Here is a 23,856-nt window from a genome sequence, read left to right as displayed (position 1 = left end):
TTATTCTAGAACTGCAGAGCCAACTCGCTAATTTATTAAATAATTTATCTGTTTTATTAGATTTGCTTACACAACTTAAGCTACCCTCACTGACTTTGGCAACCTTCAGGAACTTTGTACTAACAGTGTTTCTCCATTAATGATATGTTTATTTTTCATCTTACGGTTTCATATCTTAACCATTAAATAAGGTACAAATTACTCGTATAAGTATTTTAAAAAATCATTTTATGTTGTGTTTTTTTAACTTCAGTGTGTATCTAACACTTTTCAACATATAAAATATTTCTTTAAAATTATAATTCCTTCTCAGAACTCCACAGTCGTTCAAAATAAAACATCATTTGATAACACCTCATCTGTCTTTTTAATATGTAAATGTGATTGAATAAAAGTAATTTAATGCAGGCAATTACTGTATATGTTAATGCTACTATTTGCTCAATCAGAACACTTTATTTTTAACGATTAGTGGATATAAAAGTTTTCATTAAAAATTTGTGCCTCCTTATTTTTTTATACAGTGTTTTCATTTTCACACAGTTATTCTAAAAGTGTTAAAATGTTTCAGTGGAATTTGACATTAAATTAATAAAGACATTATTTACTTCTTTCCTAATTTATTAGTTTTCATTGCTTCAACCAATAATATCATGTCATACATAAAATATCATTTTAAGAACTATTATTCTGTTGTGAAACACTTATTTAAAATTCTATGTAAATTAGCACCTGACTTTCCATTGGTCGCCTGCAAAATCAGTGCTGTTCCTTCTCACACTCCACCCACATTGACTCCACCCACATATCCTAGGGATCTTGTCAGTGTTCACACCCTTTATTAATGACTTCATGACAGTTATCATAGAGCACTGTCACTGGCGTTACTGAGCTGAAGTGATGAATATTCAACGAGAAAACGACTCAGACTCGAATCTGGCTAAGGTGTCAAGGAGAGAGCAAATGAAAGGTAAGGGCAATAAAACTTCATTTCACTAACAGAACAGCAAATATCTATCCTATGTGGGATTAAATCTTCAAAATGCTTTTCAGGATTTGACAATGAGAATGACAAGAATGACCACTGTAAAGGTAACACATTGAAGGGACACACTATATAACTGTTCTAGGATGTGCAGCTGGGATGCAGAGATGTGGAAAAAGAATAGTGAATAAGCTCACATATATTTTATTTGTGAGGTCAGAGTCAAAAGCTGGAATACAGTACTTGAATATGCAATCTTAGGACTGATTTTATTCAGGCATTGTTATAAGGTATAATTTTCGATCAACAACTCATGGAGCATTATATTTCCTGAAAATTCATGATATATTCTGAGAGGAAGGTGACAATGGTAATCTGTGTTTGGAGTCCAAGTTTATATATATGATTCCCTGTGCGTGTGGGTTCTCTGTGTGTAAACTGTGTAAGCAATTGTCCCCATCTGTCCTTTCTCAGTGTTCCCATTTCTCTCCCTGCAGCTTTACCATCACCTCCAGAGAAGCTCATTGCTGGCATCCTGGGAGTTTTCTGCCTTGTCTTGTACGTTTTAGTAAGAATGATGCATTTTATTCCTTGTAAGTAATTTTTTGAAAGATTTTATGGGTTCTTTTCATTTCGATAATCATCAGAATCACTTCTTGATATGATGAATAGAACTTTAATGTATGTTTTTAAACTAATTGTGAAATGTTTTTCTGAAATCATTCAAGGTTTAAATGTCAGAATGACTGCAGAAAGTATTTTATGAATACGTGTACATATATACATACATATCTATTCTGATTTCGTAGATCAAAGACATACTTAGGAGACGAAAGTATTGAAAAATATAGATTATTTGTTAAGATTGTGAATCAAATATTGTAAAAGATAGTGTAGTTTTTCTTGCAGCTTTTGAAATGTTTTTTCCTCTTTATTATTTCATTAATTTTTCTTGATAAAATCAACTTTATCCCAGATTATTCTCATCTTAAACAATACATCAAATTTCAAAGTCAAAGTCAAAATGTATTACAACCTATCTAGATTATTTAAAATATCATATTATAAGAATTACTTCTGGTTTCTTTTTTTAGCTTCCCTAATACTAGAGCAGAATAATTCCTCCTTGGTAACAAGAATCCAGAAAGATACAGAATGGTTTTCAAACTTCTGATATTAGTAATTTATACTTTGTCTCTAACTCAGCATAGATCAAAATGGTAATAGTTTTTTGAAAATGAAATATAACAATTGGGTAATAGATATTCATAAATAATAATTATAAGGGAATGTTTTCCCCAAACTCTTTTATTACTTTATTAATTTTTCTTAGTACAGTCAGCTTTATCCCAGATTATTCTAATCCTAAACATGTCAAATTTCAGAGTAAGAAACAAAAAGTATTATGTTTCATTTAGATTGTTGAAAATATTATTTTTTTAGTACTAATTACTTTGTGTATTTTTTTAGCTCCCTTAATCCCAGAGCAGGATAATTCCTCCTCAGTAACAGGAATCCAGAAAGGTACAGAATGGTTTTCAAACTTCTGATATTAGTAGTTTATACTTTGCCTCTAACTCAGGGTAGATTAAAATAGTAATAGTTTTTTTTTTTTTTAAACAAACTATAATATTGGGTAATGCATAGTTATAAATAATAATTATAGGAGAATGTTCCTTTTTATGCATCAATATGAAGAAATATTCATTTTAAATCATCATACCCATTGTTGCCATTTGGCTGGAATTTCCTCCTGCTATTTTATGAAACGAATCACTTACTCTTCTAAAACGATGGCTTTGTTCATTGACAATCAGGACATGTGTTAGAGTGGCTGTTGTTGCTTGTGTGTTTTCTTGTTAAGGGCACATATATTAGGGGCTGAGAGGTTGACTCTTCTCTGTGAGTGTGTGTGACTGTGTTTTGTTTCATATGTAGCAGTCATTGAAGGTGCATAGACACGTTATGCACATACATGTTTATACTTAGGGAAATGTAAATTAACTTCTAATTTTTAAAATTGAAATTGTTTTTTGATAATTTCTTCAGCATATCATTGTGGTCATTGTCCAAAGGAGTGGTTTACATATTCCAACAATTGCTATTACTTTAGTACCAAAAGTAAAACATGGAATGAGAGTCTGACGGCCTGTGCTTCTAAGAACTCGAACCTGCTTTATATAGATAATGAAGAGGAAATGGTAAGATTCTAAATGTTTGCATTTAGGAAATGGTAAGATTCTAAATGTTTGCATTTTATTAAAAGATTTTTTTGGTCTATGGACATTGTAGAATATATTCATATTTTTGTATACATCTGTAGTTTATCTGAAAGTCTGTTAATATACCATTGTTTGACAATGTAATCTTTTATTTCTATTTTATGCCATTAATGAACATATGATAATTTCCAGTTTTTAGATTTCATAGACAACCATGTTTCCATAATTGCATTTCTCGCAAATAAATTTTGCTGTTTATTTTTACAATATATCAAGGAAACTAATCGTATCATCTTTGTGCAGATTGATTACAAACTGGAAAGACCCATGTAATTATAAATCAGATCATGAAACAGAAGTTTCCAGTTTGCAGTAGCCTTTCTCCTGTGTATCTTCTCAGAAGTTCTCCCTCCTTACATAACCATTATTGAGATTTTCAATATTAGAATTATCTTGGCTTCATTTCGAACTTTATATAATGAGGATCATTTAATATGCATTTTATGTGTCTCCTTTTATTCCCATATGACATTTTTGCAATTATTCTATGCTAGCGCAGTTATCTGTACTTTGTTAATTTTCAGTGCTATAATTGTATATACACGACATCTTTAATCTATCCTACTCAGAATATAGTTGTTTTATTAATGTGTGGGTATTATGAATAATTATTTTATAAAACCCTCATGTACATTTTCTCCAATTCTGTATTTATAATTTATATATTATATACAAATGCCATGTAGAAAATATATGGAATATAAATGTTATATTTATAATAACATAATTATAATATATAAATATAATTATATTATTATAATCATATATATAGAATTCTAATATATTGTTCTGTATGTGACAAATAAAATTGCAGGGTCATAAATGTATATATATGTCCAATTTATTTAATTATCACTACTTCTTTTTGGTTTACTGTGTAAATACATATTTTACCATGTAGTCCTTTGATCTAAAAGAGCACGATCAGGAATTTTAATGTTATAATTTCTTATCATTGCAAAAAAGTATCATTATGACATAAATAGGCATTTTCCTGATTACTATTAGGTTGAACACATCTTTTTGGCTACTAATCATTATGACATTGTTTTCTGAGAGAAAGAGAAGTGCCTGTTTTTGTCTCTTGCCCATTTCTCCTATATGTTCTGTCATTTTTCTTCATAGCAGTTCCTTTTATCTTTCAAATATGAGCTCTTTATTAAATTTATCATATATAAACAGCTTTTCTGACTCCATGATTCCATTTTCACTCTTTTCTTGGAGTTTTTTAATGAGCAGAATTTATTAAATGTTAGCATAGTCCAACTTATCATTTTGGGTGTTAGTGATCATTCGAACTTATTTCAGAAATCAGTCCACGTTCGTGAAGATAATCTCCTACATTACTGTCCAGGTTGTATCCTTTTTCTTTATTATTAGCCTTTACATTTAAGTCTATAATCGATTGAGAATTTATGTTTTTGTGGCTCTGTACTTGTGACTCTGTGCGGCAGAAGTGAAGTTGATATTTTTCTACATCGTTATGTAATAGCTGGGTCATAATTTATTGTGAAGATTATTTTTCATGAGTAAGTATATTTACATATATAATTCTACATATATATGCTCTCATCTGTTTAATATAGAGATAATATATTTTATATATATCTTTATAAAGATGAAAACATATAAAATGTTATGTGTATATAATATTATATTCACAAACAGTATTCCCATCTTATATTAGGGGATATGTTGTTCTAAGACCCTGGTGGATGCTTCAAATCATGGATAGTACTGAAGTTCATATACGTGATGCTCTTTCTTATACATACATACCTATGATAAAGTTTAATTTACAGGTTAGTCACAGTAAGAGTTTAACAGGAATAACTACTAATAATATAGCCACTAATAAAATTAATAACTACTAATAAAATTACAAAATATATTGTCATAAAATTTATATAAATGTTGTCTCTCTCTCATCTCTGTCTGAAAATATCTTAGTGTACTATACCTATGCAGTTTGAGATGTAGTAGCAAAACTTACACATATTTCTTTTTCTTTCACAATTTCACAGATAGAGGGTTATTTCTTACTGTAGATTTTAGCAAACTCTGCATAAGATTTTTTTCCCTTTCCTTATTAAATCAAGATTTTTCACGTTTTTCTCTTGAAGAAGCCCTTCACAGTTTCTCTTTGGCATATTCAAATGACCAGAATCATTAGCCTTGAGCTTTGGTTTCCTTATTAAGTATAATAAGGCTTACTTGAATACAAGCTCTGAGACACTGCAGCAGTGGATCTGATAACCAAGTGACTAAGAACTAAGTGACTAACACTAATAGGTGGGGAGCATGTACAGTGTGTTTTGTTGGACCAAGGGATGATTCAGATCCTGGGCAGAAAGGAGTGGGACAGTGTGAGATTTCACCATGCTACTCAGAACTTCACCCAATTAAAATTTATGAACTTTCTCATTTTGGCATTTCCTATTTAATACTTTCAGATCTGGGTTGACCGTGGGTATCTGAAACAGGGGAAATGAAACCAAGGATTAAGGGAGACTACTATGTATACATCACAGTCTACATAGCCTACAGGAGTTTGAGTAAAATGTAGAAACCTTACTTCCCTTATGTTCCTTTACTGTGTCTATTCATAATATAATAGTCTTAAATGTTTTAACTACGTACATTGAGAATCACATGGGAGAATATTAAAATTTACTTCAATTTATAATTTTGCCTTGACTATTAAATAATTTTGAAAACAGAAAAGAAGGAAAACTTATAAATCTGATATATTTTTACTCTTTCTCTGTTTTCTTTTCCTTCCTGATAACCCAAGAGTCCCTCGTTTGGCATTTGTTTTCTGCTTAGACAATTCTTTTAAAGATTGCCTGGTGGTGACACATTTTCTCAGTTTTTCATCTGAGAATGTCTTGATTTCCTGTTCATTCTCGAGTGGTATTTTTGCTGGAATTTTTCATGGTTTTGGGTTGGAATAAGCCAGTTAGTGTCTCAAAGTTTTCTGTCATTTTATCTTGCTCCTTTCATGGTCCTTTGGAAAGAAAAGACTTTTCTTGTGACTTTTGTCTGTACCTATTGGTGTTTGTGGTTTACTAGCCTCTCCGGCATCTAGTCTGGGATAGATGAAGTAAAAAGTTTTTCTAGGGAGCTTACCACCCCACCATACTGTTCCTCATGTTCCAAGTTCTAACAACTTCAGACTGGAAAAAGCACCTTTTTCTCATTTATTACCTAGCAAGTAGAGTACTTTGAGCTGAAAAAGTAGTGGACAATTTACCACCCCATCCCCACCGTGAATCAAGTCTGTCCCTGTAGCAACAACACCAATGATATGTGCACCTTCCCCAAATTGTAAAAACTGTCAATTTTTCTTACTCGTGAGATGAGATGGGGATGCGGTGCGATATAGGAGGAGTAGGCAAGAAGACTACATATTGGCTCCATTCTCACCTGAATTTCTAAAACCTGTTTTAATAATAAATATTCCACAGTTTATTAGTCTGCTCAATTTTCAGAGCTCTGGCATTGTTATTGTTGTCAATTTGACCTCTTCACTTAGTCATATTAATTAATAGATGTTCCTAATGTGTCCAGTGTGTAACAATATATTGTAAATTAAAAGACTATAAAGTAGAAAGAATTAAGTTTATTGTTTTTACAAATTCAAATTAATGTACAAGCTTTTACTTGACTTCTCATAAATTTTTTTTTCATAGAATTTTTTGAAGATTTTCAATGACTTTTCATGGATTGGACTCTCCCACAGAAACAATAATGTGAGGGTGTGGCGAAATAAGTCATCTTTCTCTTCCAAAGGGTAAGTTTCCTGAAAACTCAAATATTTTATGCCTTGAAAAAATTAATCTTGGAAATAAAAAGCAATATGAAACAATTATATAAAGACATTTATTTTCATAGAAAAATTATATGAGAAATATTCAGATTTAGATATGTAAATATTCATCTAAATATGCATCTAAATTTGGGCTAAATGAGTTGTTTATTCATCAAAATATTAAGATATATATTACTAAATTAATGACATAAGATTCTCTGTATTTCAGGTTCTCAGTAACTTCAGAGCAGAACAGGAATTGTGCATATGTGAGATTGTTCAGCCACAAGCTTGATTCTGAATCCTGTTTCAACATAAACAGATATATCTGTAAGCACCAGGCACTTTCACTTACTTAATTTTGGTATGCTGGTAATCTCACCATTGATAAAGAGCATATTTTTAGCATCTTCAAAAAGCATACAATTATTTTTCTAGGATTATTTTTAAGACCTTTTTTTGAGACCAGTTTTAGATTCACAACAATATTAAGAGGACGGTACTGAGATTTCCCATGTCTTCTGCAGCACACACACAGAGCCTCCGTTTTTATCAACATCACTGACCAGAGTGGTACATTTGTTACTGAGCATAAATCTATAGCGATGCATCATATGCGCCTGAAATCTATATTTTATCTGAAGCTTTACGTTTGGTGGTGTGTAATTATTTCAGAATCTATATTAATTTTTAAAACTATGTCTCCGGGTACATATATTACATTTTTAAACTTTTGTTTTCAATGCAAATAAATCATGTCAAAATTACAAAGGTAATAGAAGAATTGTTATTTCTAAGTCTCCATGATGTGAATAATTTCACTCATATCTTCAAATTAATTGATTTATCTTAGCCCTTGAACGTTGAAAATGAGGATTCGACAGCTCAGGGGAGCGAGGTGCATAAGACAGATTGAGTCAGGAGACAAAAACCAGGGGAACTTTGATTTAAAGACTTAACCATTTGTTGGTGACAGCCTACAAAGAAGGAATAAAAGAAAATTATAAGGAATACTGTACGGTTAAAGAAGATTAGCAAAAGATAGACTCACTGGGAGCCAGGCCTGTTCCATAAGGATGGGTTCTAGACTACTTTGCAGGCAGTGTGGCTGCAGATGACTTTATGGAGAACGTGTTCACTGGATTGCCCTGGTATAGAGCAGTTCCACAGTCTGCAGGCTGAAATAGCTGAGGATGGATCTCAGGCTGTGACTGACAAACAAGAAGATCTCCCTGCCACCGTGACAGCAGGCAGAGGCTAGAGGAGGGGGAGCTAAGACTGACACTGGTCACAGAAACTTGCTGGAGGGTGAATGCCACAGGACTTCCTGTGTGTGCAGAGCTGGCAACCACACCACAGTAGCCAAAGGAAAGAAAACAGCATGAAACCAGAAACAAGAGCCCGTTCTCTGGCAGTGTGTCTCCAGTGCCTTTTCCTGACAAAACTTAACATCATGTGAGTTGACAAGGTAGAAAAGGGTGTAGGACCTACCTCCTTTGTCTCAGAAAAGGGTGTAGGACCTACCTCCTTTGTCTCAGAATAGAGGACAGATTTGAAGCTGAAAGTAATTTTTAATGACTTGTTAATTGACACTCAAGGTTATTATGCCGCAATTCCAAGGTCCCTATATAAAAGCCACTTGCACCTGCCCCACTTGCTCAGAAAAGGGAACCAAAATGTACCTTCTGAATCAATGTTAGTGCAGTATTATCGATGATTAGATTCTCTTTTTGGTAGAGACTGGCATTTTCATGAAGTATACTTAGTGTTCTTTGATATTTTTTACATGTCTGTTTTTTTCCTCTACTAGATTTCAGATATTTTGGAAAGTATCCTGTTTTATTGAATTCTCTATCTCCCCACTTGACACCCTTTTAATTACTACTATTAGGAACATAATTAATGGGAAAAAATAAAATGTTAAATAATAAAAAAAATTAAAAGGGTAAATACATTTGTGTAAATCAAACACAAAGCAATCATTGACAGAACTTGAGATGAACCTTCGTCGTTTGGCCCTTTTCAGATGTATTTTTTACTGTAGTTCAATTGCAAGAGGGAGAAATCTTACATTGTTTTAAAATAAATTAATATTTTATATACACCTATCTCTGTAAATGCAGTTTTATATTCTGTGTATTTCTTTTAGTCATATAAAGAAAGTGTATGAACATTCAAAATTAATTTAATATATCATGTAAATAGTTGCTGTAGGTAATTGCTACAGTTGTGTTACAAACACCCCAAGATTGCATCGTCATTTAAAAATAAGCATTCGTTTCTCATTTACCCAGTTGTGGTTTGGCTGGCTTTCAGTTGATATAGGTTGGGCACGTATGGACTGGGCTCCAGACTACCGATTCAGTTCAGATCCCTTTTTGTATATTTAATTCTCTGAATAGTGCGCTACCTAGTACATGACTTTCTCATTAGGGAGATTAGCAGCTGTGAGAGGGGCAAGCAGAACTGTGTTTCTTTATGCGTGGGCTCAGAATTTATAAACTGTCACTTTCCCAACCTTGTTATACTCTCAAAACAGGTCACATGGCCAAACTTATCATTCATTGTCTGCAAAGTCTACTCTTTTCTTAATGGTGAAAAGGAGGAAATGTAGATTCATTGACTAATAACCCATTGTCAATGGGTTATTAACTGCCATAAAAACAGTTTTCTCATTTTGCTTCATGAGGTATATGCATTTGTTTGTAAAGAGATAGTATTGGGAAATAAATTTCTTTTGGTATTTTCTTAAGTTTCCATCTAGGTTTTTGATTTCTCTTTGCCAAAAATATCGTGAGGTAATTTTGTATAGAGGTAAATATCACCATATAGCTACTTTCACCAGGATCCTTGATCAATGTACAAAAGGAAAGTCAGCAGTATGATATAAAGTTGAAAAACTTGGCAAGAAAATGAGGTCACTTGAGTGTAACTTCTGAATGCACGCTATCAGCCCTGTGACTCAGTTTCCATAACAGTTCTGGCTTAGTTTGCTCTTCTGTAAAATATGATAGAAATAGTATCTTATTCATGGATTACCCGAGGAACATTTGAAAAGCACTTGAAAAGCACTTCCTGCCACATACGTATTCACTACATCTCATTTATTTTCATTTAAAAACTTTATGCTTCCATTCCATCGCTTGTGATATGACGATGATAATGATAGCCACCAATAAGAGCTGCTCTGAGAAATACGTAATATAATGCCCAAAGAGCCTTAAAACAAAGCCTAATGATATTAAGTTCTTACAATATACGATGTTTTCATATTTTCTTTCCCAAATATTTAATAATGTCAGATTTCCCAGATCAGTGCTCTTAAACTTTCTTCTTTTACCAATTAAATCTTTATTGTTTGAATAAATTTGTTTTAGCCAGACATCAAAATTATAATCTGACTTAACCAATTTAATCATATATATCAAAGATATTTTCACGCAAAAAGACTTTGACAAATTCAATGCATCTCATGTATGGACAATAAATGAGAGTAATTTTTTTTTTTACTAGGAATGCTTTTCCCTTATTAAAATCAAGTTGCAGTGACTATTCCTTTTCTTATTGGACAAGAAGTCCAGCCTCTTCCCCCAATGTATTATTTTGCACATATCTATGAGCTATTTGGGCGGGGCCGCGGGGAATTGAAGAAATTTTAAATGAAATTGTCAAATTTGGTGAAGATAGCCCTTAAAAGCTCTGAGATTCGGAAACAAATGACAGCTTTATAATTTCTCAAGGAATGAAGAGACTAAAATGCCCTTTTTCTTTGAAAGTTGGAGTGCCTCATTCATACATATGTATCTCTTACCATTGAGAATGGAGAAAAATACATAACACAGAAGCTACTTAATATGTTATGATGAGGAATACCTATTATTATCTCCCAAACTATTTTCTATATATCTCAATACGTGCATTAAAAAAATGCTTAAAGTTTTAAATGTGTACATAAGAAGCCATGGAAATTACTTGTTAGAGTGAGCTTAGGTCAATCTGCCCACCTCCCCCGCCCCCCAAAAGAAGAAACTCCACCAGACATCAATATAAGTGACAACATCAGGGAGATGCTAAACATGGGTGAATTTAGAATCGAAAGAGTCACAGAGATGTCAGGGACCTATGGGTCAAAATGATAGTTTTCTATGGGTCTTACATTCGAGAGTGTAGGTTAGGTGTGAAACATAATGGACTTGTAAGTCTGGTCTACAGAATTAAATAGTACTAACTTCAGTACTAATTTTAGGGGAAGATGGCGCCCTTATATATTTATAATATTTGGAGCAGAGCAGAATATATGTTCTTTGAAGGGGCCAGTTTCAAAGGCAACGTAGGAAGGACTGTCCAAATGTGTTTTCCATATTTATTAATTAGAAAAATTTGTTTACCAGTTATTAATGAGTATAAAGTTATGGATAAAATATGCCATCATATTTAATAATGTTGTTCTTCCCTACATTTTATTAGTCTCCTCCCTTAATTTCAACCATTGTGTGTTTCTGGTTTCTCCTAAGGCAATATATAAAAATTTAGCTTTGCTCCCTGAAAATCTCTGAACTGGATAAGAAACATACATTCACTAAATAAGACCATGTTTTTCTGTAGCTTCATTTTCTATTTTCTATTTTCTCTTCAGTTCCAAATTATATTTGTTGATGGAATCCAAGATTCCCTCTCAGAGATACTGGAATGAAATTCGATAACAATATAATTACTAGAAGAATAAAATGCATAAGTACATACAAAGAATAAAATGCTAGCAACACAGAGGCACCTCAAAATTTAATAAACACTATAGAGATCATGAAGTTCCCAAAAGTATAACAATTAAAGATCACTGTCACATAAGTAAAGAGACATTTAAATCCAGAGGAATTTGGACTTGTGCTTCTGGTATGATTAAGTGAACTCCTACTGGATTATCTCATGATAACAGTTATAAACTCTGGACAAAATACATATACACACATATACACACACACAGCCCACTCTGGTGATGAGAGGAAGGCAAAGAGTTTGGGAAAAATAGTTCAGACTTTGAGGAACCAAATTCACAACGTGAGTTACCACTTCTAGTCTGAAGACATTTAGTTTGGCTAAAATGCTAATACAAATCTTCCTATCTTTCCTATCTAAAAAAACAGAAGGTAGAGATTAAGACAACCTAAGCCACTGCAAAATGATGGTGAAATCCCAAAAGAAGAGAGCCAAAGAGTAGAAATAATAAAGTCTGCTAGAATTTGTAGCAGACACCAAAATAGTCTTTATGTGGGAAAGAAATTACAGAACTGAGATTTGAGCTGTCAACCAAGACAGTCTGCAGTGCCAGTCCAGCTTGATGAATTGCCTCCTAAAAAAACAATCAATACTATTCAGATAATCATAATTGAATCCATACATCAGAATGGATCTAACATTTAAAGTAACTTATATGAAGACCCAGAAAAATGTGACTCTTCTCAAGAGAAATGATAACTTATCTATATCTTCCTGGTATTGTCTTTTTACAGCTTTTGAAATGTCTAGCCCTTGTTGGGATTTTATATATATATAAAATAAATACCTATATATATATATATATATATATATATATATATCCTTTTCTAAAATGTTTATACACAGACTAATTTTTTTTATTCACTCTTGTTTTATACTCCCAATATTTTATTTATTCCACTTGCCTATGAAGTGTAATCAGGCTAGCTGAATTTGCAACAGTTAAATTTACTTTAATGGCTGTGTTGTGTTGATGTTTCAGATGAGGGGATTATGAGCTTCATCCTGTTGATGTCAAGTTGAACACTTCTGAGATGAAATTCTAAGAGGCAATTCATGATTTTCTGTAGCTCTTTTCTCCTGACACAAGGGCCAGCAGTGTTTCAGACAGAGGCTACCCTGTAAAAATTGTGTCCAAAAGAGACGATAACATTGGGTAAGAAAGAGGATATAAGGCAAGAGTATGAAATAAATCTCTCTCGTTGCAGAAACAAACTTTTGTTGACATAAGCCTCTGATACTTTGGGATTACTTGTCCTTGTAGGGTAACCTAGTCTATTTGAGTGATACGATGGTTTAAATGCTCCATTTGTCTTTTATTTCCTTTTGATTCTTGGCCAAGACAACCGTGTTTCCCTAATTGTCTTTCTCAATAACTTTCCATGTAGTAATTTGTACTTTATAATAGAGTCTCCAATATATATTTGTGTAATATACACTTTTTATAAATATAAATATATATGTATTTATACATATAACATAGGTATAAAATTTCACAAATATCTCTATATGGTTTTTATAAAAAAAGGCATAGCTATGCTGGCGGAACGTTTTAACAGTGGTAACTTTTGGCTATTTGAATATAAAAATAAAAGTGAATCAACAGATACTTTTTCCATTTAAAAATATTATTTCTTTATTGGATCAAGTTGAACATATTTAGTGTATATAGCTGCTTCACTGCTCGTGTCATCTCTCCTGAAGCCGTAGGAAAAAATTTTACAAATTACCAATTTCTACCAGAAAACAATATAAAATGAATACAGAAAAAAAAATATTTTGTAAAATTATGGTAAACAAATACAATGGGATTCATAGGAAATTAATTTTATCATAAAGGAAATGATAAACATTAATTAAAAATTAAATTATAACTGAAATCAGTTAAATGACAAATATAGCAAATCAAACAGAAAGAAGAAATTTAAGATCGGCTTGAAGGTAACATATAATTAAAGTAGTCAGATGAATGCTTAGAACCATCTTCAGAGCAAGAAATTAAATAACTCCATAAAACTCTTCAATTTGGGGCAGTGATGATCTAGGCTATGTGGCCTCTTTTTGAACCTAGAAAATATTAAAAGCAATACAGTTTGCCTTGTAATTATGGCTTTGAGAGAAAGGCACTTTGGAATGTGTATTCTGACATAGACATGGCAAATTTTATGCTAAGTGTGGCATAGAAGGTAGGGTCTCACCAGTTATGACCATTTGGTTGTAGAGTTATGAAAATCCCAGAAAGCAGAATACAAGATATTCACATACTTTGATCAACTACATGGTTACCCCCACAATTTCAGTGTTCCCAGAGATAAGCTTCTTTTTATGTTATCTTATATTATAATAAGTTAATAGAACTGCTACTTGGTGACTGAAAAACATTGTTCAAACTTAAAGTTGCAATTATCAGCATAAATAGACCAACAAGAATCACCAAACTTTTGAGGAGAAAGTCACCAAACCAAATGGTCAGGAGATTAAGTCTAAACAGGAAATTAATTGACCAGAGACAAGATATCCAAATAAAAGTAATCAGATTACCTGGATCGTTCTTGGGAAAATAGTGGCTTTTGTATATGGAGCTAATTTCTTGTTCATCTCAACAGGTACACTCTGATATAAAAGAACAACAACAAGCAGCATCACTGTAGTCGAAGTTTGTCAGAACTGCTCTATCCTTTAGAGGTATTCGCCTTCAAACACAAATAGAGACATAAGAAGCAAAGTGTGGGGAATGGGGACTCTTCTTGAAACCATCAGATTTCTTTGGATGATGAGAAAAAATATGAATGTGTAACTATTAATGTAAAATATAATTATGAATGTAAAGTAGAAATAGGAAACTTCTGGAGATGCTCTCCACCGGGGCCACTTAGGGTCTGGAATTCACAGTCCAACATTTCAAATCGTGCACCAATGTAATAAAGACAGAAAATGATGGTGTTCTTGAATTTTGTTTATAAAGTAAAAATATCTAAATTTACTAAAATGGTAAGAGATAGAAATGGACACAGCAAAAAAAAGAAGTCAGTTCTGAGGTTCAGGAATTGTGGAGGTGCCAGAAAATTTGAAAAAGTCACAAATGGGAATTTTAGACATGGGAACAAAATCATTTCAATAAAACAAACAAACAAACAAAAAAACCAGTGGAGTTTTTGAATTACAGCCCAGAAACATCTAGAAAGAGAAGTAAGTGGATTGAAAGAGCATTAGAAGAAAAGAGAAAACAAAGTGGAAACTATAGAAGATACTAAGAGCAAAGGACAAAATTTCATCAAAGACAAGATATGGAAAAGGAGAATACGTGATGTGAGAAGAGACCACAGCTGATTGTATTCGCGATTAATAATGCATGAGATACTCAGGTTCAGGAGTATAATTCATCACTCTTGGAAAAAAATACATCTAATTAACACCTGGTTGCATCACAGTAATACTCTTTCTTATTTTTCTCCTTCTATCTCCTTTAAAATCGATCACAAGATGGATTTCTGCCCCAATAGCCCACTGAAACTAAACCCTATATTTGGAAATCCTATAATAAATTCTCATCTTACTTGAATTAGCAGCAACCTTAGACAAGGTGGATCACTCGTTCATCTTGGAAACCGGTTCTTCACTTGGCACCAGGGCAATACTTTTACTGGTTTTATCCCTATGTCATTGCTACTCATTTCAGTCTTGTTTGCTGGTTTCACCTCTTCCCCTTTACCTCTTCCCATCTGCGTGTCACAGGGCTCAGTGCTTGGACTTACCCTTTTTTATATCCACATGTATTTCCTGCGTGATATTATCAGTCCCTTGGTTTTAAGCCCAAATTTTATGTTTTCCAGGCCAACTGCACCATTAACTTAGGACTTAGACATCTGAGATCCTATTCCATAGCTCTATTTGTATGTTTAATAAAAAAATTCATATTAACATGTTCATCCAAAAACAAACCCCTTCTTTCTCTATCCCCTACAAGTATATTGTTTTTCAACTTAACTAATAGAAACACAACATTTCCAGTTTTTCAAGACAAAAATCATTTTTGACCCTTGACTTTCTTTTTCTCTCTCCAGCCACATTTTATGTTAGAGTCCTGTTAACACTAACTTCAAAATATGCCAGAATCCAATCATTACTCATCATTTCCACTGTTTACCCTGGTCCAAGCCACCATCATGTCGAGCCTGAATTATTTTGAGTGTCTCTATTTTCGACCTCACTCTGTATATTGCTTCAGTAGTCAAAATGACACCATTAAAATATAGTCAGAGCCAGTTCCTCATCTTTTCAAACCCACAAGTGTCTCTCCACGCTCCCAATGAAGATGCTAAAGCCTTCAAAAGTCTGGATGACCTGAGCCTGTTACCTCTTTCATCTTATCCTCTAACAAGGCGTTTCTAGCACTTGATTCTCCCCCAATCTCAACCCGCTAAGGTACCTTTGTAGATGCGTTTTCTTAGTCCATGCCCATGAAAGTTCACAAGCACAAATATATGACACTTTTCTCTTTGTCCTTGTGTATATGTGTGCTTTCTACATACGTAGGCCTTTTTCAATATATTCAGGGATTAATTTTCATTCCCTTGTTGAGGATACACCCTACGCTTAGAGTGCATGCACCAACGAGGTTCCCTTCACTCAGACATGCTTCTGCAGGAGGAAATTTCACTACCTGTCAGCTCAATTAGAAATGCTCTTCTCTATTTTTACGCATTGCTAGTTTTCACACCAACTTCATGTTTTTGTCCAAATATTATATTCCCGATGAATTCCAATTCAATGCCAGTTCCCTCCCACAGATGGCGCTTTGTCTCATATTTACTGATTCTGACAGTTTAGGAACAGAATGAGAGGCAGATGAGAGAAAAAATACCTAGGAAAAGAATGATGAAATGCATGACGAGTAAACATGATACCTAGACTAGATAACTTTCTTTTTAGTAATTATTCCCAGATAATTTATTTTAGAATCTTTTGCACAGCTAAGCCCATTGGTTAAATGTAAAACCAGCAGCCACATTATTGTTTTTTTCTTCAATGCTGTAATGGAAATAATATTTTTGATGGTATAAATACATTTTTGCATCTTAATAGTTAAGGAAATTAAAAACCGAAGCTACGAAAATCAAAGTTATACATTTCAATGATTCAGGCTTTTTTTTTTTCACAAAATATGAAAACTTCTGCTAACCTTTTTTCCTCATATGAAGCATATAATTCACTTAGGCAAAGTTGCTTGCGTTGGCCTTTCTATTCTTTTGTGTTAATGAACTGCATGTTTTTAAGACCCCATACTTTCATCCCATCATTTTTTCACCTCGATTATACTTCTCAGAATATAACAGGTAATAAGTGATGACCTTGTTCATAGTGCTTTTAAAAGTTGTAATTAAAGAATGGGATTAAACCATATTATAGAACTTTCTTTTAGAACTTCTTATATTCGGCATGTATATCTTAACTGAAAATTTTCAATGCGTGCTTTATTTTGTTACCTTTTTCTCCTTTAGATGAGAACATTTAGATTCTATCTCACAGTAAATTTCAATTGTATATACAAAGCAATTCAGTATAGTCACCATGCAATAAATTAGATCTTCAGGCCTTATTGAGCTTATAACTGAAAGTTTGGTCCCTTTTACCAACCTCTCCCTATTTTCTCCACCCCGTAGCTCCTGGAGACTACATTTCTACTGTCTCTATGAATTTGATTTTTTCTAATTCCGTGTATAAATGATATCATACATTACTTGTCTTTTCTGTATAACTTATTAACTAAGCGAAATACTTTACAGTTTTATCCTTGTCACAAATGACAGAAATTTCTGTTTCTCTTGTCTGAATAATAATCTATTGTGCGTGTGTAGATAGTATTTTCTTTATCCATTCATCCATTGAAAAAACTTCAGTTGCTTCCATATCTTAGTTATTGTGAATAATGCTGCAATGAACATGAAAGTACAGATATCTCTTTGAGATAATCATGTTATTTTTTAGATATATACCCAGAAGTGGAGTTGATAGATCATATGCTACTTCTAATTTTATTTCTTTAGGAATGATAAATGTCCCCCTTTTTTTGATACACGAGAAGTCGGATGAAAAGAATTCTAATTCACACTAGGTAATTTAGATTTCATGTTTTTTTTCTTTTGATATTAGTGTGTCATTTAATGTGTGCTTTAAGTCTACTTTTTCTGCCCTCTTTATTTTTGGTAAGTGAAATTTTAAAAAATTACCTCTGTTTCCTCCTACATAGTGAGACTTGGGCTTTTGTCATTAATAAAAAGTATTTCTATTGAAATACAGATATCTAGTTATGGAGGATGAATTAATGGATGAAATAATGAATAGAATTTAATATTTCAATCTCTTTCTTTGTGATATAGTTCAATGTTATTTTAATGTTTTATTTTTCACAGAGACATTGATTTTTATCAGGGGAAGTATAAATCACTTATATCTAATAGTAAAATTGAATGCAGTGATTTTTAGTATGAGGGCAGAGAAATTAGAAAGATAAATTTGATTGTTGTGACAGTGATAATAAAGTTGAAAGTATAGTAATTCTTCAGAATATTAGTGATCAATATCATTAAATACCTGTTGTTTATGGGATTATAATTTTAGAATTTTTCCTTGTAATAGGAATGACATAATGAGAGGAATAGAAGTATGTAGTGCCATGATTAAGTAATTATGACTAAGAGTAGAAGTTAAACATGTAATATATTCTTAAAAAGGCCTGGGTTTTCAGTGTTTGTGATGAAGATGGAAGCAATTTGACAGCATGATGGTCAAGATTTTTGTCCCCAGGAATTATTTAGAATATGAAAACAATTTCTCAGAGCAGTAGCCAATGGACAAAGTAAAGGAGCTCAAAGTCTCCTATATTCTGGAGTTGTGCGACGAGATAAGCTGCCTTCAAAATAGCTCAAGTACAGAATTTTCTGTTCAAACTTTGAGTGACACATTAATGAGAAATCTACTTTTTTTACTTTGCTTCACACTGAGTCTTCACATGCAGGCTGTGAAGACCACAGAAATTATAGGAGTAACCTGGTCTCCCGCTAATGGATGCACACCTTTCTGGCCTACAGAGGTATGTGTCTCTGCTCTCCTGTCTGTCTACTGGCCCAATTCATTTAATGGCAAATTATAAATTCTAGATGTGATACAATTGTAGTATAGTTAATATGCAATCAAATCAAAGAAACATTGTTATCCTTATTTGTACAATTCAGGGTAAAAACAAGAATGAAATATAAAATGTGTTTGAGAATATCTTAAAATATTCCAACTTTAGCTTGTGGAAAATTTCTCAAGTGCATTCACACATGCATAATTGGGTTTGTAAGTCAATATAAGTTAATGTGAAACCCCATAAGCAACACGACCAGGAAGAGTTATTTATGGATTTTGAAATGAATAAATATAATTATATGATTAATTACATATATGACCTTTTATATTTGAAAAACGATTCTTAAAATGAAATCATTGAATCGTGAAGGTCTAACATATTTTCTCATACATGTACTTTGATTAAATAGAAATAGTTTGACTTGGAATAAAAATCAGGATGACATAGTCTCTATAAAATGCTTATTTAAAATTAGTTATTAACAATCAAAAGACTTTTTAGAAATTGAACAAAACATTGTAGAAAAACATACCACACTGACGACAGACTCCTGTCTAAAGAATTATGTTATAGTAATTGATGTAAATCAGAAACAGTAACATAGCAATTGTATTAAAATAATAATTAAGCTAAGTAACATATTATTGAGTGTTTATAAATGCCTGGTTGAGTATTACGTGTTCTACAAGCACTGTAATTTATATATTCTTATTCCACTTTAGATTAGTAAACTAGGTTGCTAGACTAAATAATTTTTAAAATTGTAAATTTCAAAGCCAGAATTTATTCTAGAGTTGCAGAGCCAACTCGCTAATTTATTAAATAATTTATCTGTTTTATTAGATTTGCTTACACAACTTAAGCTACCCTCACTGACTTTGGCAACCTTCAGGAAGTTTGTACCAACAATGTTTCTCCATTAATGATACATGTTTATTTTTCATCTTACGGTTTCATATCTTAACCATTAAATATGGTACAAAATACTCGTATAAGATAAATATTTTAAAAAATCATTTTATTTTGTGTTTTTTTTAACTTCAATGTGTATCTAACACTTTTCGACATATAAAATATTTCTTTAAAATTTTAATAACTTCTCAGAACTCCACAGTTGTTCAAAATAAAACATCATTTGATAACACCTCATCTGTCTTTTTAATATGTAAATGTGTTTGAATAAAAGTAATTTAATGCAGACAATTACTGTATATGTTAATGCTACAGTGTTTTCATTTTCATAGTTATTCTAAAAGTTTTAAAATGTTTCAGTGGAATGTGACATTAAATTAATAAAGATATTATTTACTTCTTTTCTAATTTATTAGTTTTCATTGCTTCAACCAATAATATCATGTCATACATAAAATATCATTTTAAGAACTATTCTTCTGTCGTGAAACACTTATTTAAAGTTCTATGTAAATTAGAACCTGACTTTCCATTGGTCACCTGCAAAATCAGTGCTGTTCCTTCTCACACTCCACCCACATGGACTCCACCCACATATCCTAGGGATCTTGTCAGTGTTCACACCCTTTATTAATGACTTCATGACAGTTATCATAGAACACTGTCACTGGCATTACTGAGCTGAAGTGATGAATATTCAACGAGAAAACGACTCAGACTCGAATCTGGCTAAGGTGTCAAGGAGAAAGCAAATGAAAGGTAAGGGAACTAAAAACTTCATTTCACTAACAGAACAGCAAATATCTCTCCTATGTGGGATTAAATCTTCAAAATGCTTTTCAGGATTTGACAATGAGAATGACAAGAATGACCACTGTAAAGGTAACACATTGAAGGGACACACTATATAACTATTCTAGGATGTGCAGCTGGGATGCAGAGATGTGGAAAAAGAATAGTGAATAAGCTCACATGTATTTTATTTGTGAGGTCAGAGTCGAAAGCTGGAATACAGTACTCGAATATGCAATCTTAGGACTGATTTTATTCGCATTGTTATAAGGTATAATTTTTGATCAACAACTCATGGAGCATTATATTTCCTGAAAGTTCGATGATATATTCTGAGAGGAAGGTTACAATGGTAATCTGTGTTTGGAGTCCAAGTTTATATATATGATTCCCTGTGCGTGTGGGTTCTCTGTGTGTAAACTGTGTAAGCAATTGTCCCCATCTGTCCTTTCTCAGTGTTCCCATTTCTCTCCGTGCAGCTTTACCATCACCTCCAGAGAAACTCATTGCTGGCATCCTGGGAGTTTTCTGCCTTGTCTTGTACGTTTTAGTAAGAATGATGCATTTTATTCCTTGTAAGTAATTTTTTGAAAGATTTTATGGGTTCTTTTCATTTCGATAATCATCAGAATCACTTCTTGATATGATGAATAGAACTTTAATGTATGTTTTTAAACTAATTGTGAAATGTTTTTCTGAAATCATTCAAGGTTTAAATGTCAGAATGACTGCAGAAAGTATTTTATGAATACGTGTACATATATACATACATATCTATTCTGATTTCGTAGATCAAAGACATACTTAGGAGATGAAAGTATTGAAAAATATAGATTATTTGTTAAGTTTGTGAATCAAATATTGTAAAAGATAGTGTAGTTTTTCTTGCAGCTTTTGAAATGTTTTTTCCTCTTTATTATTTCATTAATTTTTCTTGATAAAATCAACTTTATCCCAGATTATTCTCATCTTAAACAATACATCAAATTTCAAAGTCAAAGTCAAAATGTATTACAACCTATCTAGATTATTTAAAATATCATATTATAAGAATTACTTCTGGTTTCTTTTTTTAGCTTCCCTAATACTAGAGCAGAATAATTCCTCCTTGGTAACAAGAATCCAGAAAGATACAGAATGGTTTTCAAACTTCTGATATTAGTAATTTATACTTTGTCTCTAACTCAGCATAGATCAAAATGGTAATAGTTTTTTGAAAATGAAATATAACAATTGGGTAATAGATATTCATAAATAATAATTATAAGGGAATGTTTTCCCCAAACTCTTTTATTACTTTATTAATTTTTCTTAGTACAGTCAGCTTTATGCCAGATTATTGTAATCCTAAACATGTCAAATTTCAGAGTAAGAAACAAAAAGTATTATGTTTCATTTAGATTGTTGAAAATATTATTTTTTTAGTACTAATTACTTTGTGTATTTTTTTAGCTCCCTTAATCCCAGAGCAGAATAATTCCTCCTCGGTAACAGGAATCCAGAAAGGTACAGAATGGTTTTCAAACTTCTGATATTAGTAGTTTATACTTTGCCTCTAACTCAGAGTAGATTAACATAGTAATAGTTTTTTTTTTTAAACAAACTATAATATTGGGTAATACATAGTTATAAATAATAATTATAGGAGAATGTTCCTTTTTATGCATCAATATGAAGAAATATTCATTTTAAATCATCATACCCATTGTTGCCATTTGGCTGGAATTTCCTCCTGCTATTTTATGAAATGAATCACTTACTCTTCTAAAACGATGGCTTTGTTCATTGACAATCAGGACATGTGTTAGAGTGGCTGTTGTTGCTTGTGTGTTTTCTTGTTAAGGGCACATAAATTAGGGGCTGAGAGGTTGACTCTTCTCTGTGAGTGTGTGTGACTGTGTTTTGTTTCATATGTAGCAGTCATTGAAGGTGCATAGACACGTTATGCACATACATGTTTATACTTAGGGAAATGTAAATTAACTTCTACTTTTTAAAATTGAAATTGTTTTTTGATAATTTCTTCAGCATATCATTGTGGTCATTGTCCAAAGGAGTGGTTTACATATTCCAACAATTGCTATTACTTTAGTACCAAAAGAAAAACATGGAATGAGAGTCTGACGGCCTGTGCTTCTAAGAACTCGAACCTGCTTTATATAGATAATGAAGAGGAAATGGTAAGATTCTAAATGTTTGCAACATTTTATTAAAAGACTTTTTTGGTCTATGGACATTGTAGAATATATTCATATTTTTGTATACATCTGTAGTTTATCTGAAAGTCTGTTAATATACCATTGTTTGACAATGTAATCTTTTATTTCTATTTTATGCCATTAATGAACATATGATAATTTCCAGTTCTTAGATTTCATAGACAACCATGTTTCCATAATTGCATTTCTCGCAAATAAATTTTGCTGTTTATTTTTACAATATATCAAGGAAACTAATCGTATCATCTTTGTGCAGATTGATTACAAACTGGAAAGACCCATGTAATTATAAATCAGATCATGAAACAGAAGTTTCCAGTTTGCAGTCGCCCTTCTCCTGTGTATCTTCTCAGAAGATCTCCCTCCTTACATAACCATCATTGAGATTTTCAATATTAGAATTATCTTGGCTTTATTTTGGACTTTATATACAGAAGATCATTCAGTATGCATTTTATGTGTGTCTCCTTTTATTCCCATATGACATTTTTGCAATTATTCTATGCTAGCGCAGTTATCTGTACTTTGTTAATTTTCAGTGCTATAATTGTATATACACAACATCTTTAATCTATCCTACTCAGAATATAGTTGTTTTATTAATGTGTGGGTATTATGAATAATTATTTTATAAAACCCTCATGTACATTTTCTCCAATTCTGTATTTATAATTTATATATTACATATAAATGCCATGTAGAAAATATATGGAATATAAATGTTATATTTATAGTAACATAATTAGAATATATAAATATAATTATATTGTTATAATCATATATATAGAATTCTAATATATTGTTCTGTATGTGAGAAATAAAATTGCAGGGTTATAAATGTATATATATGTCCAATTTATTTAATTATCACTACTTCTTTTTGGTTTACTGTGTAAATACATATTTTACCATGTAGTCCTTTGATCTAAAAGAGCACGATCAGG

The 23,856-nt window shown here is 32.0% G+C and overlaps 1 protein-coding gene and 1 long non-coding RNA gene across 3 annotated transcripts; both read left to right on the top strand.

The window, feature by feature from the left end:
* The first annotated feature begins 848 nt into the window (after positions 1-848).
* Positions 849-23,269, top strand: LOC120594984 (NKG2-A/NKG2-B type II integral membrane protein-like). Of its 2 annotated transcripts, none has more exons than XM_039853238.1 (4): positions 849-970; positions 1,483-1,578; positions 22,146-22,199; positions 22,722-23,269. In XM_039853238.1, the coding sequence occupies exons 1-4, from the start codon at positions 901-903 to the stop codon at positions 22,883-22,885; spliced, it is 384 nt and encodes a 127-aa protein (XP_039709172.1). In that variant the 5' UTR covers positions 849-900; the 3' UTR covers positions 22,886-23,269. The 2 variants fall into 2 exon arrangements, with proteins under 2 accessions (XP_039709172.1, XP_039709180.1); XM_039853246.1 differs by lacking the exons at positions 849-970; positions 1,483-1,578 and adding exons at positions 20,336-20,660; positions 21,173-21,268.
* LOC120594993 (uncharacterized) lies at positions 3,169-14,608 on the top strand. Its single transcript, XR_005650753.1, has 3 exons — positions 3,169-3,186; positions 6,960-7,060; positions 14,461-14,608. It is a non-coding gene; the product is annotated as an uncharacterized LOC120594993 (long non-coding RNA).
* Positions 23,270-23,856: the final 587 nt, after the last annotated feature.

Source organism: Pteropus medius, unplaced genomic scaffold (assembly GCF_902729225.1).
Source record: "Pteropus medius unplaced genomic scaffold, Ma_sr-lr_union100, whole genome shotgun sequence".
Classification (NCBI taxonomy): Eukaryota; Metazoa; Chordata; class Mammalia; order Chiroptera; family Pteropodidae; genus Pteropus; species Pteropus medius.
This window is presented reverse-complemented; position numbering and strand designations above follow the sequence as displayed.

Coding starts and splice junctions, on each gene's coding strand:
- LOC120594984 (XM_039853238.1), top strand. CDS start 901: ATGAATATTCAACGAGAAAACGACTCAGACTCGAATCTGGCTAAGGTG. Junction 971..1,482: donor AAGGAGAGAGCAAATGAAAG/GTAAGGGCAATA, acceptor CTCTCCCTGCAG/CTTTACCATCACCTCCAGAG. Junction 1,579..22,145: donor AATGATGCATTTTATTCCTT/GTAAGTAATTTT, acceptor GTATTTTTTTAG/CTCCCTTAATCCCAGAGCAG.